Source organism: Microcaecilia unicolor, unplaced genomic scaffold (genome assembly GCF_901765095.1).
Source record: "Microcaecilia unicolor unplaced genomic scaffold, aMicUni1.1, whole genome shotgun sequence".
In the NCBI taxonomy this organism is placed as follows: Eukaryota; Metazoa; Chordata; class Amphibia; order Gymnophiona; family Siphonopidae; genus Microcaecilia; species Microcaecilia unicolor.
The window spans coordinates 108,140-127,755 of record NW_021963160.1 but is presented as its reverse complement, the minus strand read 5'-3'; the positions used below and the strand labels follow the sequence as shown (position 1 = coordinate 127,755).

Sequence of the window (19,616 nt, the reverse complement as noted above, 5' to 3'; positions counted from 1 at the left end):
TAGGAGCTAAAAGTGGAGTTGTAGAGACAAAGCTCAAAGCCCTGGATTTCAAACATGCTGACTTTAGAAAGATCCTTCACTGAAGCTTGGGTAACCTCGCTCTTTTTGCTCTTCCTTGGGGACGTCGACCAGTTGTTCTTCCACCGAGGAGTCTCAGGTGAGAGAACCTTGGCAGTTGGCGAAGTGAAGGAGTCCTACGAATTGAAAATTTCTCCTCACATTTGTGACAAACGAAATGGTAAAGGTTTGGGGTCTTCGCAGGCTTTGCATCATTGGCTGAACATGGCAAAGACTGAGCTGCTTGTCTTCCCACCCAAACCCTCCTCTCCTCTTCCCCCACTCTCTGTCTCTGTTGACAACGCCCTCATCCTTCCCGTCTCGTCAGCCCGCAATCTCGGAGTCATTTTCGACTCCTCCCTCTCCTTCTCTGCCCATATCCAGCAGACAGCTAAGACCTATCGCTTCGTCCTCTATAATATTAGCAAAATCCGCCCATTCCTCTCTGAACAGACCACCCGAACCCTCGTCCACTCACTCGTTACCTCTCGTCTTGACTATTGCAACCTTCTCCTTGCTGGTCTCCCGCTTAGCCACCTATCCCCCCTTCAATCTGTCCAAAATTCCACTGCATGTCTTATCTACCACGTGAACCGATACTCTCATATCACCCCTCTCCTCAAGTCGCTTCACTGGCTCCCGATTCACTACCGTATTCAGTTCAAGCTTCTCCTAATGACCTTCAAGTGCACTCAATCTGCAGCCCCCCATTACCTCTCTACCCTCCTCTCCCCCTATGTCCCCACCCGTAACCTCCGCTCTCAGGACAAATCACTCCTATCTTTACCCTTCTCCACCACCGCTAACTCCAGACTCCGTCCCTTCTGCCTCGCAGCACCTTATGCCTGGAACAGACTCCCCGAGCCCATACGCCATGCGCCCTCCCTGCCCATCTTTAAGTCCTTACTTAAAACCCATCTCTTCTCCCTTGCTTTTGGCGCCTAACCACCTTCCCCATTCATGATACACTGACTACACTGACTACATAGTTTGTTACCTTTAGATTGTAAGCTCTCTTGAGCAGGGACTGTCCTTCCCCTTGTTTTAACTTGTACAGCGCTGCGTAACCCTAGTAGCGCTATAGAAATGCTAAGTAGTAGTAGTAGTAGTAGTATTGGCCACTCTTGACGGCCAGCACCACCTTTGCTTCCAAAAGCTGTGTCATGCTGTCACTCTCACCAGAACTTTCAGTACACACTCCCTGATCTCTCAGAGCTGCAATCACACTAACCCTTCCCCTCTCTGCCACTTGATTCTCTTCCACTGGGCACGGTCCTTATCCAAAATTCAGAGGGGACCACCTCAGGGCATAATAACCTCAAGCTGTCCTCGGCAGCTCTCCTCGCTCTCTTAGCAGGTGTCACCAAACTTTGGTGCGAACCCCTCCTTCTGGATGCACTCTTTCCCGCCCTGGCTTCACCACCACCTTTCTGTTGGCAGGAACTGGTGCCACCTTAGATGGGGCCCCCATCTCACCCACTCGAGCCCCTAAGGGTACTCTCCCAGGCTCAGGTACGACCAGCAGTCAATCTCCTCTCCCAGTCAATCTTTCTCGCAGATAGCAATCTTAACCCAGGCAGGGTACCAATTTAGAATCCACTGTGAACTAGAATTCGCAGTCCATTTATTAAAATAAATGTTATTCTTCTCATCAAAGTTCATTCTGCGGGTGAGAATTAACCCTTTCCCCCACGAAGGGTGCCATTTACGTAGCCTTGGCCCAGAGGTACTACGATTCTGGACCTCTCTTCTAGTCCCCACCAAGGATGACAGGGGCCGGGCATAAACATCGTTTCAGTTCAGAGCACAAGCTGGGGGTTCTCACCCAGGGTTTCTCTTCTTAAATGACAAAATAAATCCATTCCACATTGGCTAATTGCTGAAACCGAACCTTACTGCCAATAAATGTGTCAACTCTCTTGAAACAATTCACCTAACAGGACAGCTTATATACATTATTTAAAGTCTTAAATCTTCAGCACTGGATTAGATATTAGAGTTTACTTCACTCTTGAGTTCTCTTTGTTCTAGGATTTTTTTCCTCTGTTCCCTCCCAGACTCCCCCCCCCCCCCCCCCAGTGTCTGAGTATTTTAGGTAGAACTTCCACACTCTTTATCTTCCTCATTATCAGGTCCTTTCAAAGACGGATCCTTGTAGTCAGCTTTCCCTCTCAATTGTTCTCTCTAGAGTTGAGCTCTCCCTCCTGGGTTGTCTTCTCCCATCGGGCAGCAGACCTCTCTTTACCTCTTTCCCAGGACAGGAAATCAGGTCCTCTTTCCTGTTACAGACTCCTGTGGTAATGCAGGACCACTTCTCTCTCCTCTTGGTTAGAGAGAGGCACCCCTATTTAGGTCTGGGATCTCCCCTTGGTACTAAAGGTCTTGGTGGAGGGTCCGTCAACCAAAGACCCTGTTGCTTATTCATAGCTCCCTTTTAATTCCCCCTCCCCCACCTCATCCCACTCCATTATGGGTAGGGTTATGGCTAGACTCTGCCCTGGGCTCTTCCCATTTCTACCTCCTCCCCAGTAACACCACACCAGTGGGTGACCCACAGGAAATTCCCAAATCCTGAATCTAGCAGGGGAGGAATTTCCTGGGGGTTACATATAGACTCTAATATAGCGTCCTTTAGTGTCCATATCAGATCAGCCCAGAACCTGCAGGTTATGCCTGACGAAAAGCAGATGGAGACAGAGACTAAAGACTTGTAAGTTCTAGAAAGACACTGTGTAGTCTTAGGTCTTCATTATTCCTCTGTCTTCAGCAGATCGTGATGGGTGAACCATGCAGTTTCTGAACTAATTCTGGAGGGAAGCTCATGGGTCACCTTCAGAACTGGGACCAAGCTGAGCTAGAGGTGTTCCTTTGGTAGATTCTAACCCTATTTTAAAAAAGTAGACTACTTTTGCTGGAGCTGAGGGAACTTCTCAGAGGAGATTTAGATCTCCAGCCCCACTTAACCCCACCTTTTTTGTTGCTAAGTTTTTCCTTTAAAGAAAGAAAGAAAGAAAGAAAGAAAGAAAAGGGTGGTAAACTATTTATTTATTTATTACATTTGTATCCCACATTTTCCCGCATAGCAGTAGGCTCAATGTGGCTTACAGGTTCCAGAGAGGAGAGTACCAAATAATCCTGTGCCATTGGTTCCTCCCACAACCAACCCTGTGGAGTCATGAAATATTGTAGTTGCATATGGGGAAGGATATCCCCAGTGTGCAAATCTTGTCGAGTCTGTAGAACCTTAAATGGGATCATCTTCTCCTTGTCTAACACATCCCAAAAGCAGCGCAACCCCGCCCATTCCCAGTGAACAAATGCCCCTCTGGACCCATCTGCTACAAACTGAGGCTCCCATCTCAAAGCAACCATTGTAGAAACGCTCCCCACCCTGCCCCATCTCCTCTAAGGCAGACTCCTGAGGCAAGCACGTTACATGCCGAAACACGGTGCCATGTCGCGTCTAGAGTACTGATTTTATGTTCATTGTGTGCTGATTTTTATTGTGTACTGTTTTATACACATTGAATTTTGTACATTGATTTTATGTTAATTTTGTAGTGTTTTTATACACATCAGAGCAATACATTTTTTAATTTTATTGATCCTGGGTTCGTTCCCTCTTCCTTGTGTACTGCTGCTTGTCTCGAGAGACTTTGCTGTTCAGTTACCTTTTTGGTTTCTGCAATTTATGAAGCACCCATCTGGGAATGCTTATTAAAAGGGTCTGAAATAAGAATAAAAGTCTAGGTAGAACATTCATCTTCAGGACTGCAATTCTCCCCCACCAAGAGAGCCACAAACCTCTCCTCCACCCCAAGTACCCCTTAATATGTTGCACTATCCTATCATAGTTCAGGGTAAATAGTCTCTGAAGATCTCTGGGTAATCGGATCCCCAAACTACGCTTTAGCTAAATGAAAGGGAAAGGTCCACCTTAACTGGTCTTCCTCTCCCTCTGAAGTAGCAATTCCCAAAAGCTCAGACTTGTCCATGTTGACTTTGAAACCTGTACATTCCTGAAAACTTCCAGAACTATCGGAAGTGTCAAGTCTGGATCCTAAACATACAACAAAATATCGTCTGCAAAAAGAGTGATACGATGCTCCACAACCCCTAAACGAATCCCTCGTATGTCAGGATGTGCACTAGTGGCTCTATATAAAGTGCGAAAAGAAGAGGAGAGAAAGGCACCCCTGCCTCGTTCCCCCGCCCAATGGAAAAAAAATTGTAGACAGATATGATTAATACAGAGGCATACCACTGGGGCCCTTTCCAGGCCCCTATCCAGGCACAAAATTTATTACCCAAACCCACATGTTGCATTACTGCCTTCAACAAAGCTCAGCTCACATCAAATGTAACGTTCTACATATATTATCACTCACCTGTTGACGAGCAACAAACCCTGACATGAACAAGTCTCAGGCAAGATCCTCACTAGCCTTATAGCCAAGGTTTAGCTGCAGTTTTTACATCTACGTTGAGGAGAGAGATGCCAACAGGCCCCAAAGAGGGATCGTTCCCAGGTTTTAACACCATCGTCACCCCTGTGTGGTATGGCTTATTCTGTTTAACTGTTTTGTTTAAAGTTTTATTCTTTGTGTTTAGATTGAATGAAGTTCCTATTTAAAATTTGGAGTTTTTATCCCTTTTATGTTTTAGTCTGTAAACCACTTAGCTCTGCTAGGTCAGAAAAAGTGGTATACTAAATCCTAAATAAATAAAATAAAATAAAGGAAAGAAAATTAACAGATAAGGCATAATTTCTCCATAGAAAGATGTGGACGGAGACAACCTAGTCAAATTTATCGTCCTTGGCTGCTAGTGAAGACCATAACATGGGGTGTTGCCATCGGAACCTAACTCCTATAGGAAAGACACGTTCTCAGGCAACCCATACCTTCTAGAGCTATGACACGATCTCCCTGTGTCAGTCCAAAATGCACTGAACTAAGAACATGGGTAACGGCATGCTGTCATTTTCTATAGATGACTACCAACCCCAGTAACTCACTTGGGGCCTGATTTATTGCACAGGTTAGCATCAGACACATAAGAGAATACAAAACAAAAAACCTTCCAGACCTTTCTGGCTCTCCACTGGATAGGAGACGGTATCTGGTTTTTTTGACAGACTAATGGCCTGGTATTCAAAAGCCAGGTAGCAGCACCTGCCACCTGAAGAAGCACCGCTGATCGGGGCCAGTCAAGAATATTCAATGACATTATCTGGATAATGGGAACCGTTCTGAGTAGGAGCAACATATCTGTCCTGAAGACGGTTCTGATGCTCTTCACCCGTTGCCTACGCCTGATTACAACGGAGGGTATTTGGTGATGTGCTACTGATATTGGCAGCTGTTTCCGGTTCGAGCGCTGACGATAACCCAGTTTATAGAGGCCGAACGGTGCCATGAATTAAGAGGAATCTGGGACAAACGTCATGCTCTGGGATGTGTGATCTGTGGATCAGCTGGTTTGGACAATGATACAGCTTGCAAAGAAATGTGATAGTTTATGTCGATTGTCACGATCGGCAGCATAATATTGCATAAATTTACATGTTTATGTTAAAGTGAAATACAAGATCTGTTAACTCATTATATTGGATTCAGAGAGTTAGGCAATTATGGGTGAATGGTGTATGAATGAGTTGAAGTTACGATTTTATGGAAAATTGGTATCAACTACTGTGTGAACACATACAGAAGTAATAAAAGGTGCATTTGGTAAAAAAGATATAGCACTGGAGTTTTTGAAGTACATAAGTACATAAGTAATGCCACACTGGGAGAAGACCAAGGGTACATCGAGCCCAGCATCCTGTCCACGACAGCGGCCAATCCAGGCCAAGGGCACCTGGCAAGCTTCCCAAACGTACAAACATTCTATACATGTTATTCCTGGAACTGTGGATTTTTCAAAAGTCCATTTAGTAGCGGTTTATGGACTTGTCCTTTAGGAAACCGTCTAACCCCTTTTTAAACTCTGCCAAGCTAACCGGCAAGTCGCTTAACCCTCCATTGCCCCAGGTACAAATAAGTACCTGTATATACATAAGTAATGCCACACTGGGAAAAGTCCAAAGGTCCATCGAGCCCAGCATCCTGTCCACGACAGCGGCCAATCCAGGCCAAGGGCACCTGGCGAGCTTCCCAAACGTACAAACATTCTATACATGTTATTCCTGGAATTTTGGAGTTTTCCAAGTCCGTTTAGTAGCGGTTTATGGACTTGTCCTTTAGGAAACCTTTTGGAGTTTTCCAAGTCCGTTTAGTAGCGGTTTATGGACTTGTCCTTTAGGAAACTGTCCAACCCCTTTTTAAACTCTGCTAAGCTAACCGCCTTCACCACTTTCTCCGGCAACGAATTCCAGAGTTTAATTACACATTGGGTGAAGAAAAACTTTCTCCGATTTGTTTTAAATTTACTACACTGTAGTTTCATCGCATGCCCCCTAGTCCTAGTATTTTTGGAAAGCGATTAGATATAGTTGAAACCTCCGGTAGTTTCAAACATTATCCCCTAATTAGTCAAGTTTATTATCTGGATAATGCCACTGAAAATGATTACTATACGGATTGTGCCGGGTGGAGTGAGAGTCATCCCTGGTGATATCCAATCCACTAACTGGATAACGAAAAGGCTTACGTAACTTTATCTGCTTAGCTATCTGGATAGTGAACTATTCATTTGGATTTTGCTCACACCTTTTTCAGTAGTAGCTCAAGGTGAGTTACATTCAAGTCAGGTATACTGGGTATTTCCCTGTCCCGGGAGGGCTCACAATCTATATGGGTCAAGGTGCTGGTCACTGCTGAATCTGAATATTCAATAAAACACAAAATAGAGGTCGAAGTTCTGCAAACGCTAAAATCCAGTATAAAAGAGCAGCACAAAAGCTAGCGGGATCAGTCATACAGTGTTTTATTCAAAATGTTTTTATTGCTTGATTTGGAATAAACATTGTGGGATCAATATCAGCTTTCCAAAAATACTAGGACTAGGGGGCATGCGATGAAGCTACAATGTAGTAAATTTAAAACGAATTCGTTGCCAGAGAATGTGGTAAAGGCGGTTAGCTTAGCAGAGTTTTAAAAAGGTTTGGACGGCTTCCTAAAGGAAAAAGCCCATAGACCGTTATTAAATGGACTTGGGGAAAATCCACTATTTCTGGGATAAGCAGTATAAAATGTTTTGTACATTTTTGGGATCTTGCCAGGTATTTGTGACCTGGATTGGCCACTGTTGGAAACAGGATGCTGGGCTTGATGGACCTTTGGTCTTTCCCAGTATGGCAATACTTATGTACTTAACCACCAAACACAAAAAAACAGCTAATTTGTGAGTCGCACAGAACTGTGTAGCTCACCTTATCCGTTACTGAACTTAACTGCATAAGCTTTAGCTGGCAGCATACAAGTGGGTATTCAATGCTGGTGCCTGGTCAGGATCCGGCATGGACTATCTGGGAATAAAGCTGGCAGCAGTTAGCAAACTGATGACTGCATATTATCGACCCTGTATGTGCAATCCTGCTAGCTTTCACGCTGCTCTTTTACCTGGCTATTTAGTGCCAGCCACTATCTGGATACCGACACTGATTAACTGGATTTAATCCAGCCTCGTGGGTGATGTTTTAAAAAAGCTGACCGCCACAGCCGAATTTTGATCTGTGTTCAGCCTGCACGATCACCTGGTCCCTCTGGTCTCTTCTGCAACAGATGTATAGGTCTGGTTATACTCTCTTTCCCTACCTTTGTTGCCTTCCAATTGCCCTGGGCATATATAGTATAAGAAGAATCCTCTTTGCTGCAGTTCTTAGTGCCAATACAAACTTCCACTCTTGGCAGAGGAGTTCCCACGGACCCTGAAAAACAGGAGAACAGGGGAAATGGGAAACCAGAGTAGGCATGCAGGTCAGACCTGCTATCGACACTATGCTAGGAAGAAGGAAGGGGACTGTTGCTGTATCCAGTGGGTTGGGTTAAATGTACACATGACCACAGAAAGAAGAGAAAACAGTAGTTCTTTAAGGAAATAAACAGATCCATCAACAAGAATTTTAAAAAGTAGCTTCAAAAGCATTTCACCATTCAGATCTCTGAACTGGTCTACGCAAAAGCTAATAAATGGAGCCAATCAGAATATACAATCGATTAATCAGAGTTCAGCAGAAAGCAATGATCAAATCAGAGGAGCTGAGAGCCATGCAGCAGGAAATATAATGAAAACCCACGGCCCATCCCAATCTGTTTTACTAATGCTAAACTTTGTTCACATTTAAACTGTGCTATTTCTATTGTAGACAGACAATTTATTTATTTATTTGTTGCATTTTTATCCCACCTCTTTGCAGGCTCAAAGTGGCTTACGATACATCGTGAGTAGTTGAAGAATGTTAGTAAATAAAAAACATGATGATAATAAAACAAAGTAATAGTATACAGGCAGATATTAAGAGACAATTCTGAATATAAATGGGCGAGTTGTGCATATTCACATTGGTTGATTTTTGTGGTAGGCTTTATTAAAGAGATGGGTCTTCAGTAATATGCGGAAGTTCGTCCTTTCGTAGATCGATTTCAAGCTGCGCGGCAGTGTGTTCCATAACTGCGTGCTCAGGTAGGTGAAGTTTGACGCATGCATTAGTTTGTATTTCATTCCTTTGCAGCTGGGGAAGTGCAGATCGAGGAATGTGCGGGATGATCTTTTGGCATTCCTAGGTGGTAAGTCTATCAGGTCTGACATGTAAGCTGGTGCGTCTCCATGGATAACTTTATGAACTAGTGAGCATACCTTGGAGTGGAGGAGTGGCCTAGTGGTTAGGGTGGTGGACTCTGGTCCTGGGGAACTGAGTTTGATTCCCACTTCAGGCACAGCTCCTTGTGACTCTGGGCAAGTCACTTAACCCTCCATTGCCCCATGTAAGCCGCATTGAGCCTGCTATGAGTGGGAAAGCGCGGGGTACAAATGTAACTAAAATAAATAAAAATACCTTGAACGCGATGCGTTCCTTAAGTGGGAGCCAGTGTAATTTTTCTCGTAAGGGCTTGGCACTTTCAAATTTTGGTTTGCCAAATATAAGTCTAGCTGCAGTGTTCTGGGCTGTTTGGAGTTTCTTGATTATTTGTTCTTTGCAGCCGGCATATAGTCAGATCTTACGAAGAAGGGCAACCTTCGAAAGCTAATCAAGAAATGTATTAAGTTATGTCCAATAAAAAAGGTATCATCTTATTTTCTTTTCCATGTTTTATTTGGTTTGATTTCTATTGATAACCTTTAAGAGTGGACTAACACGGCTACCACACCTCTCTACATGTAGAACCCCAAAGAATAGCAAGATTCCGGAATGCTAAAGAGTGACAAGATTCCACAGCAGAATCTCAAAGAGTAGCAACGTTCCATGTAGAACCCGATCTGGAAGAAGGGCAACCTTCGAAAGCTAATCAAGAAATGTATTAAGTTGTGTCCAATAAAAAAGGTATCATCTTATTTTCCTTTCCATGTTTTATTTTGTTTGATTTCTATGGATTACCTTTAAAAGTGGACTAACACGGCTACCACACCACTCTATTGTAGACAGAAAAGCAGGACAAAGAGTAGGCTGAACTGCAAGTAGTGTGGTCCACAAACACCTTTACTGATTAGGTACAGGATGCAGCTGCATTTCGGCAAGTGCCTGCATCAACCATAGACATCCATATCTTCCCCAACATATGCTCAAACTACCTCACTCACAATGCTGAACTAAGTCAATCCACGATGAATACCTCCAAAGAACCTTATGGATGAGCTCAAATTCTAAGCAGAACACAGTGCCTTAAAGCAGCTTTGTAGGAAAAACTATGGACGTTACCCATGATGCACGTGTTGGCTGAAAAGCAGCCGTTTGTAGTATTACATTTGTACCCCACATTTTCCCACCTATTTGCAGGCTCAATGTGGCTTACATGATACCGTAAAGGCGTTCGCCAGTCGGTTGATAACAAATACAAGGTTATGTTGTGGTCGAATGAGGTAGTTGTGTGTCAGGTACCATGAGGGTCGGAGGGAGTGAAAATTGTGTATTGTCCAGTATGATCATTGGTTATGCTGTGTTGCTGGGTGTGGGGATTTACGTTGGATCGGTGTCTAATCAATAAAGGTATCTGTGTACCATATCGCTTGCGTTTCAGTCTATTCTTTGTCCATTGTTTCTGTTTACTGTTCACTACTGTTGGACTAGGCCTTTGGGTACTTTTTTGTGCATGTAATGGTACTGTTCAACAGTAACAGCTGTACAATACTGAGGGGACAGTAGCCTTATCAGTGCAAGAAATTACACCAAGAGTGTACACTAGTGAAAACAGGTCAGATGAAATATATCTACACCAACACAGAATGGTATACAAATATAGTGATACCTCGGTTTTCGTCGATAATCCGTCCAAAAACAATCGGCGAAATCCGAAACCGACGAAAACCGAGGCAATTATTTCCATATGAATCAATGTAAATCCAATTAATTCATTCTAGACACTGCAAAATACATACCAAAAATACATTTTATAGAGAATAAATATAGTCCCATGATGGAGCTAAAGGGAAAGGGTTAACATTAGCAAGGGAAACACTTAACAGGGAAAATGAGATTTGAGCACATGTGATTTTATCTTACATGCGTTGCGTTAGACGCGCGGGGTGATGCTCACACAACGAGAAACAACGCTACAATGAGCAGGAGAACGTGGGGTCACATGGCCACGCCGATGAAATCCGAGACAAATTTTTCACGGAAAAAAATCAACGAAAACCGAAACCGACGATAACCGAAGTCAACAAAAACCGAGGTATTACTGTATACCTGCAGTCAAGCAGGACACAGAGGCCTAACTTGCACTTTTAAGACAGACCCTCATCACATGAACATATAAGTAGTAAAATTACCATTTACCCACAAGGAAATTGAGAAGCATCACAAAGGCAGTTCAATATCAGTGCTTCCCAAACCTGGTCCTGGAGGCACCCCAGCCAGTCAGGTTTTCAGGATTCCCAAGATCAATGTTCAGGAGAGAGATCTGCATGTTGTGCCTCCACTGAATGCAGGCATCTACTTTTCTTAAGGCTCCAAGTAGGTGTGCTGTAGTGTCTCACAGAGGCAGATGCAGCAACCAAACGTAAAAAAATCAAAATCGTTAAAGTCCCTAACGATTTTAAAATAACGAAAAATGCACCAAAAAAAAAAGTCACACATGCTGAGATCGGTAGTGAAACGTACAATGTATCAAAGAATCACAATACACATCGTTAATCGGCCCCCAAATCATGCGCAGAGCAGCCAAGCGTTATGTTAGCTGCTCTGCGCATGCCACAAACAGTCAAAACACAGTCAAATCGCAAGCACATGGCTCCCAAATAAAAACAAAAATAAAAAAAAAGGGTCGGGAGGGGGCAAGGGCGCTCATCAGGAGCGTCCTGTACGGACGGCCTTGCCCCCCCCCCCCCCCGCTGCTCCCCACTTTCCGCCGCTCCCCCCACCCCGAAAAAGCAAACTTCTAGAAGCCCCTGCCCCCCTCCCTTCCTCACTACTCTCTCACCTGAGCTCCGCCTCCCGACATCCTCCGTCCGTGCCCCGCCCCCTTTTGGGGTCGTCGCCGCCATTCCCCTCCTCCATCGGGCCCCCCTTCCTCTTACCGGGCCCGTGCAGCGCCTCTCTCCTCTGTCCGAAGGCGCTGCACGGGCCCGGTAAGAGGAAGGGGGGCCCGATGGAGGAGGGGAATGGCGGCGACGACCCCAAAAGGGGGCGGGGCACGGACGGAGGATGTCGGGAGGCGGAGCTGAGGTGAGAGAGTAGTGAGGAAGGGAGGGGGGCAGGGGCTTCTAGAAGTTTGCTTTTTCGGGGTGGGGGGAGCGGCGGAAAGTGGGGAGCAGCAGGGGGGGGGCAAGGCCGTCCGTACAGGACGCTCCTGATGAGCGCCCTTGCCCCCTCCCGATCCTTTTTTTATTTTTATTTTTTTATGTGTTTTCTGAGGTCCTTTGGACCAATCACAGCGCTTTTAGCTCTGCTAATGCGCTGGGATTGGCTCAAAGTTTGTTTATTTTTTCACTTAACACTTTTTCCTGCCACGGAGCTGTCCTAACGAGAGGTCCAGACCTCTCGTTAGTTTTCCTGCCTTTTTCCTGCGTAAAGGCAATCGGAAAAGGTTAGTGCATGTCGTTACAATGGGGTTTTCACACTAATTGCTCATCTCCATTCCGTTTTCGTTAGCTGCTACTGTCGTCGGAAAATAGGCTTAAGTGCATGGAAAGGATAGGAAATTCTTCCCTGAGGGCTCATTTAACGATGAAAAACGTTTAGTGCATCTACCTCACAGTGTCTTAGACGTTCAAGTAGATACTACAGCCACACACAGAGACAGATTTCAGTATCCCAGACAGACTCAGGGATATTATAGTTACATGCATCACAGCCAGCAAATCCAAAATAACCAAAACTACCAAAGAAATATTAACTCAGTACAATGTCACCCCACAAACTGAAAATACAAAACGAGGCTAATTATCAAATAACCTGCAGAGTTGCAAAGTGCCCAGGTATTTTTCCTGCACACACTTTGTAGCTAATTTTCAAAGAGAAACTGTGTGCTTTTTTGTTGAAAATTAACTACCATAAACTACATGTCCACGAGGCTAAACTCTCTCAAGCCCATGAATGGCATGAGAAATGAAAAGGAAATAACAGTGTAGCAGGAGAATGAGAGCAGCTCAGGAGAACTAAGTGACAACTGAACTATGTGAATGCAGGACTACTATCTATAATTTCCATAGTGCTACTAGGCATGTTGCAGCACTGCCCACATGATGGAGTGGAGGAGTGGCCTAGAGCACCGGTCTTGCAATCCAGAGGTGGCCGGTTCAAATCCCACTGCTGCTCCTTGTGATCTTGGGAAGTCACTTAACCCTCCATTGCCTCAGGTACAAACTTAGATTGTGAGAACTACCCAGAGTACCTGACTGTAACTCACCTTGAGCTACTACTGGAAAAGGTGTGAGCAAAATCTAAATAAATAAATAAATATTCTAGAATTCTAAAGAATAACAAGATTCCATTTAGAATTTCAAAGTGTACCAACATTCCATGTAGAACCCCAAAGAGTAACAAGACTCTTTGGGGTGCAGGAGTGGTCTAGTGGTTAGAGCACTGGTCTTGCAATCCAGAGGGGGCCGCTTCAAATCCCATGTAGAACCCCAAAGAGTAACAAGACTCTTTGGGGTGCAGGAGTGGCCTAGTGGTTAGAGTACTGGTCTTGCAATCCAGAGGGGGCCGGTTCAAATCCCACTGCTGCTCCTTGTGATCTTGGGAAGTCACTTAACCCTCCATTGCCTCAGGTACAAACTTAGATTGTGAGCCCTCCTAGGACAGAGAAATATCCAGAGTACCTGAATGTAACTCACCTTGAGCTACTACTGAAAAAGGTGGGAGCAAAATCTAAATAAATAAATATATGGAATGTTGCTACTATTGAAGATTCTACATGGAATGTTGCTACTATTTGAGATTCTAGATGGAATGTTGCTAGTGGAGGAGTGGCCTAGTGGTTAGAGCACCCGTCTTGCAATCACAAGGTGGCCCATTCAAATCCCACTGCTGGTCCTTGTGATCTTGGGCAAGTCACTTAACCCTCCATTGCCTCAGGTACAAACTTAGATTGTGAGCCCTCCTGGGACAGAGAAATATCCAGAGTACCTGAATGTAACTCACCTTGAGCTACTACTGGAAAAGGTGTGAGCAAAATCTAAATAAATAAATAAATATTCTAGAATTCTAAAGAATAACAAGATTCCATTCAGAATTTCAAAGTGTACCAACATTCCATGTAGAACCCCAAAGAGTAACAAGACTCTTTGGGGTGCAGGAGTGGTCTAGTGGTTAGAGCACTGGTCTTGCAATCCAGAGGGGGCCGGTTCAAATCCCACTGCTGCTCCTTGTGATCTTGGGCAAGTCACTTAACCCTCCATTGCCTCAGGTACAAACTTAGATTGTGAGCCCTCCTGGGACAGAGAAATATCCAGTGTACCTGAATGTAACTCACCTTGAGCTACTACTGAAAAAGGTGGGAGCAAAATCTAAATAAATAAATAAAGATTCTAGAATTCTAAAGAATAACAAGATTCCATACAGAATTTCAAAGTGTAGCAACATTCCATGTAGAACCCCAAAGAGTAACAAGATTCTTCGGGGTGCAGGAGTGGTCTAGTGGTTAGAGCACCGAGGTAGCCAGTTCAAATGCTCCTTGTGATCTTGGGCAAGTCACTTAACCCTCCGTTGCCTCAGGTACAAACTTAGATTGTCAGCTGGACTTCCGGTGACGTCACGAACCGCAATGGCGGTCTGAACACGCAGCTCCCGAACACCAGCCCAAATACCAGCTTATAAGAAGAGCAATTTGAGCCCGAAACGGAAGGCGAGCAGTGGAACAGACAGTGGAAGACACGCGCTCCCGAAGATGGCGAACTCGAAACCCAAAACGGCGGATTTAACTGCCTTTGCATATCGGGACCGCGAGCACGTGGCGGACAGGCAGACAGGTGATCAGCCGAGTCAAGGGGCCTCCCTAAGCCAGCGGCCTACATATGCGCAGGGCACACACGAAGAAACGCAGGAAAATGAGCTGGCACCAGATAAATGGGAACAGCTGAGTACATGGCTGCTAGATATTAAAAAAGACATTAAAGAGATGCGGCGTGACTTTGCGCAATTGAGCGCGGACCTCAGAGAGGAGATCAAAGAGTTGGGAAATCGAGTTAATGAAACTGAAATGGGCCTTGAAGAACATGCGGATATGATAACGGGGCTGGAACAGCAGATGGGTGAGCAACAAGCTAACATGAGATTTCTCACGGACAAGGTGGAAGACCTTGAAAATAGAAGTCGGCGAGCTAATATCCGAGTACGGGGCCTACCGGAGCTACCAGAATTTATCAACTGCGAAAAAGCAGTGCAGGATATAGCGGCTCATCTGCTCTCTACCCCGGAGCACACAGTGTCACCCGAAACAATTAAACTAGAACGTGCACATAGGGCACTGGGTCCGAGAAAGGCTAATGTGCCTAAAGACATTGTGGCTTGTTTTACAGAATTCAAAATGAAAGAGGATGTCATGCGCCAAGCAAGGGTAGCTAGTCCCATAATATGGGAGACATATCCCATTGAACTATTTCAAGATTTAGCGGCTACCACATTGAAAAGGAGAGGAGCGCTGCGTCCATTAACGGAAAAGCTCCGAGATGAAGGAATCAAATATAAATGGCAGCATCCTTTTGCCTTAGTGTTTTATAAGGAGGGAAAGCAACGACGAGTCGTCACACCTGAGGAGGCCCAGGAATTTTTGGGGCAGAACAAGGAGACAACAGCGAGCACAGCACACCAAACTAATGGGCCTACGAAAAAGAACAAGCAGAGATGGCAGAGAGTCTCACAGGGGCGAGGACGGCTGAGAAGACAAGCATCAGAACAACGGCTTGTGGCAGGGAAAGGCACTTGACAACACATTGCACATTGGAACTAAATTTTTGCCCAGAGAGGCAGGCTAAATTCTGATCATGAATCAGCGGGAGAGGTGCCTGTAAAGCATTAAGGGCCAAAGCGCGTAAATGGACTGGTGTGGAAGACGTGAACGGAAGTCCACAATTTTTCTTAGCATGCCTTCAAAGAAGAAGGCGGCATGCTATTCCAGGTTACTGGGGAAAGAGGGAGGGGGGAGGGGGGAAAGGGATAAGGGAAAATGGTGGTGGATATATTATAGTTTGATAGAATGGTATCAGGTGATAAAGTGTTTAAATGTGTAACATTCAATGTAAGGGGCCTTAACTCGCCTATGAAGCGCCAGCTAGCATTTAAAGAAATGATACGCTTGCGAGCAGATATAGTGCTTTTACAGGAGACGCACTTGAAAAAGTGTCACGAGCGGCTGGTGGGTCATAGGCGATACCCTACAATCTTATTTGCATCATGTATGGACAAGTCTAAACAGAGAGGGGTATTAATAGCACTGTCGGATTCACTTCCTTGGCAGGTTCAACATACAGTAGCTGATAAAGAAGGCAGATTCTTGCTGGTAAAAGTTTCACTATATAATACTCAGTACACCATTGTTAATATATATGCCCCGAACTCTGGGCAGAAACAGTTTATAGAAAAAGTGGAACTACAATTGCAAAAGCACCAACAAGGCCGACTCCTCTTAGGGGGAGACTTTAATGTCACGATTCACCCCCCGTTAGATAACTCTACAGGCCAAGCTGTATATGCTAAAATAGACAGGAAAGGATTAAAAAATTTCCTGGCCAGATGGGGACTGACAGATATCTGGAGGGCAAAACATGGACAGGAAAGAGACTATACATACTATTCTGCTAAATATAGATCTTATTCTAGAATAGATGGATGGATGGGAGATGTGGCAGTGGCTAATACCATAAGTAAGATCAATATAGAGCCACGCACCTGGTCGGACCACGCTCCGGTGGTACTAGAATTACATATAGGAATTAGACAGGTGGGAGAACGATACTGGAGATTAAATGAGGCAATCCTAATGGATCCTAAAAATACCCCAGTGATAGAAAAATATATTGAGGAATATCTTACATTCAACGATGTGGGTGAGATCCGCTCAGAATATTTGTGGGAAGGTCTGAAAGCGGTCCTTAGAGGACAATTAATAGCATTAGGAGCACACATAACCAAAACACGAGTGGAACAAGAAGAGAGTATCAGGTCTGAAATATCAAAGCTAGAACAAGCACATAAAAAGAACCCCACAGACACAAGGGGACAGACAAAATTAAACGAGCTAAGAAACAAACTTCAAGAGTTGCAGCTGGCAGAAGTGGCCGCTAAACTACAAAAGACACAACAGGAACACTTTGAACTTGGGAATAAGGCGGGTAGACTGCTAGCTTGTAAATTAAAAAAACTAGCACAACGTAATCATATAGGGGGCATACAAACAGCTGAGGGGAACTTTGTAACACAGATGGAACAGATTCAAGAGGAGTTTTTGAATTACTATACAAATTTATATGAACCAGAACAAGTCCCAGAGGTAGATGAAATAGAGCAGTATTTGCAAGAGGCAGACCTCCCGCGGGTGGAGAGAGGAGGATCCGAGCGGATATCGGCACCCATTTCACTAGAGGAGATAATGTGGGCAATAACAGATATGGCAAATGGAAAAGCCCCGGGACCAGATGGATTTCCCACTAGGTTTTACAAGGTGTATAGCAAACATCTGGCCCCAGTCCTACTGAAAGTGTTTAATGATTTATCAGAGTCGCAGGAATTACCCTATACATGGAGATTAGCAGCAATAACTTTAATATTGAAGCCAGGGAAAAACCCCCGGCTTTGTAGCTCCTACAGGCCAATCTCGCTTTTGAATGTGGATTACAAGCTATTTACAAAGATATTGGCCTGCAGACTACAAAAACAGATTCCGGGTATAGTCCATGAGGATCAAGCGGGATTTATAGCGGGGCGACAGACGTTTGACAATACCAGATGTCTGATGCACATTATCCAACAGGTGAGAGACGACCAGACCCCAGCAGTATTGTTATCAATCGATGCAGAAAAAGCATTTGATAGAGTGGACTGGTCGTTTCTGTTCCAAGTATTGCAATGGGTAGGGATAGAGGGGAAGTTTCTGAGCTGGTTAAAGTTACTATATCAAGGTCCACTAGCAACCTTAAAAATTAATGGGTCTTATACAAGAACATTTAAGCTCCAGCGTGGAACCAGACAAGGATGTGCGATATCTCCACTTCTTTTCGCTTTGTCACTGGAGCCGCTAGCCTGCATGCTTAGGAAGGATGGGGAGGTAAAGGGAGTGGTGAGAGGATGGAGAGAACACAAACTTATGCTGTTTGCCGATGATATATTGCTCACAATTGTGAAACCAGAAACTTCTATAAAGAGGGTAATAGAGCACCTCACGCAATATGGGAAATTATCAGGGTTTAAGCCGAACTTGGAAAAATCCACCTTTTTGAATCTCACAGTGCCCCCCAAAGAATTAGAGGTTCTTAGGACTGAATTCCCCTTTGTGTGGGCGAAAAAGACTATTAAATATTTGGGCATACAGATAACCTCACAACTAGAGGGACTATATGCAGCTAATTTCCCCAAAAAAGCAGAAGAACTTTTTCAGGAATTAGACAGATGGGAAGGACTCAATATATCTTGGCAGGGGCGCATACATGCTATCAAAATGATGTTGCTACCGAAGTTGCTATACTTATTTATGGCAATCCCGGTCCCAATACCTGAAAGCTTTTTTACAAAGCTGAATCGCAAAATGTTTGCATATATCTGGAGGAAACGCCCACCACGAGTAAGGAGAACTATGATGTTTCAAACATGGAAGAGAGGAGGTATGGGAGTCCCTAACTTCTACCTATATTACCAAGCAGCCCAGATTCGGGTCTTGGCAGAGTGGTCACCTGGGGCATCTAAGAAATGGCTTCATTGGGAAAGAGCATGGTTGGGCAGGCGAGAAATAGAAGATATTTTATGGGTACCAAAAGAGGAACTAGTGCCCACAATAAAAGCAATGCCTATGGGGCTGAGACATCCTTTGTGGACGTGGTATCAATTGAGGAGACGTCTGTTTCCGGAAAGAGTGTATTATCGGCAGACAGCAATACGTTGGGCAAAAGGGTTTTCACTGGGGAGATCGGAGAAGATTTTTGACAAATGGGCCCAAGCAGGGTTGCGCACATTAGGGCAAACATGGAAAGATGGAGAAATGATTGGTTTTGCAGAACTTCAGGGGGAATATGGTCTGATAGAGAGAGATCTTACCTATTATTGCAATCTGCGTAACTTCCTTAAGAAGAAAGCGCAGGACGAATTAGACCTAGCTGAAACAGATCTAGAACATGCGATCATTAGAGGAGGAGGCAAAGGAGGGATAACACGTATATACCTGGCTCTGCTGGGACAGACTGATCCTCAGGTACTATACCAGAAAAGATGGGAAGAGATATTGCAGAATACATACCCCACAATGGTGTGGAAAAGTAATTATAAATATTTACTTAAGTCATCCATAGCACAAACGGTGAATGAAAATGGTTTTAAGATGTTTTATGGGTGGTATTACACACCAGACCGACTGCAAAAGATGTTCCCGGAAGCATCAGGTCAATGTTGGCGGGAATGTGGCCATAGAGGCACATTCCTACATATTTGGTGGTCCTGTGAGAAAATAAAAGAATACTGGAAAGAGTTACTGCAGCTGGTTGATACAGTTATACAAAGACAATGCCCATGGAGGGCAGAACACTGCCTTCTACATTTTAAACCAGCTGGGATATCTGGATGGCAACACAGACTGGCGACTCAATATTTTGTGGCAGCAAGGCTTGGACTAGCCCGGGCATGGAAGCAGCTGCAACCACCAACATTGCAAATAGCAACTGGAAGAGTTGAATACTTATACCAAATGTCAAAGCTGACAGCCATGCGAAGAGGCTCCATGCGGATTTTCAACAAAATATGGACACTTTAT

General features: G+C 44.5%; 1 protein-coding gene across 1 annotated transcript in view; it reads right to left on the bottom strand.

Annotated features, from left to right (window-relative positions):
- Positions 1–19,616, bottom strand: part of LOC115459023 (acyl-CoA synthetase family member 3, mitochondrial-like) — a gene marked incomplete at its 3' end in the record, with an annotated part of 129,765 nt that overhangs the window by 23,701 nt on the left and 86,448 nt on the right. Inside the window, exon 5 of the mRNA XM_030188883.1 lies at positions 7,818–7,930. Coding sequence (XP_030044743.1) covers positions 7,818–7,930 — 113 coding nt within the window. The remainder of the gene's footprint in view (positions 1–7,817; positions 7,931–19,616) is intronic.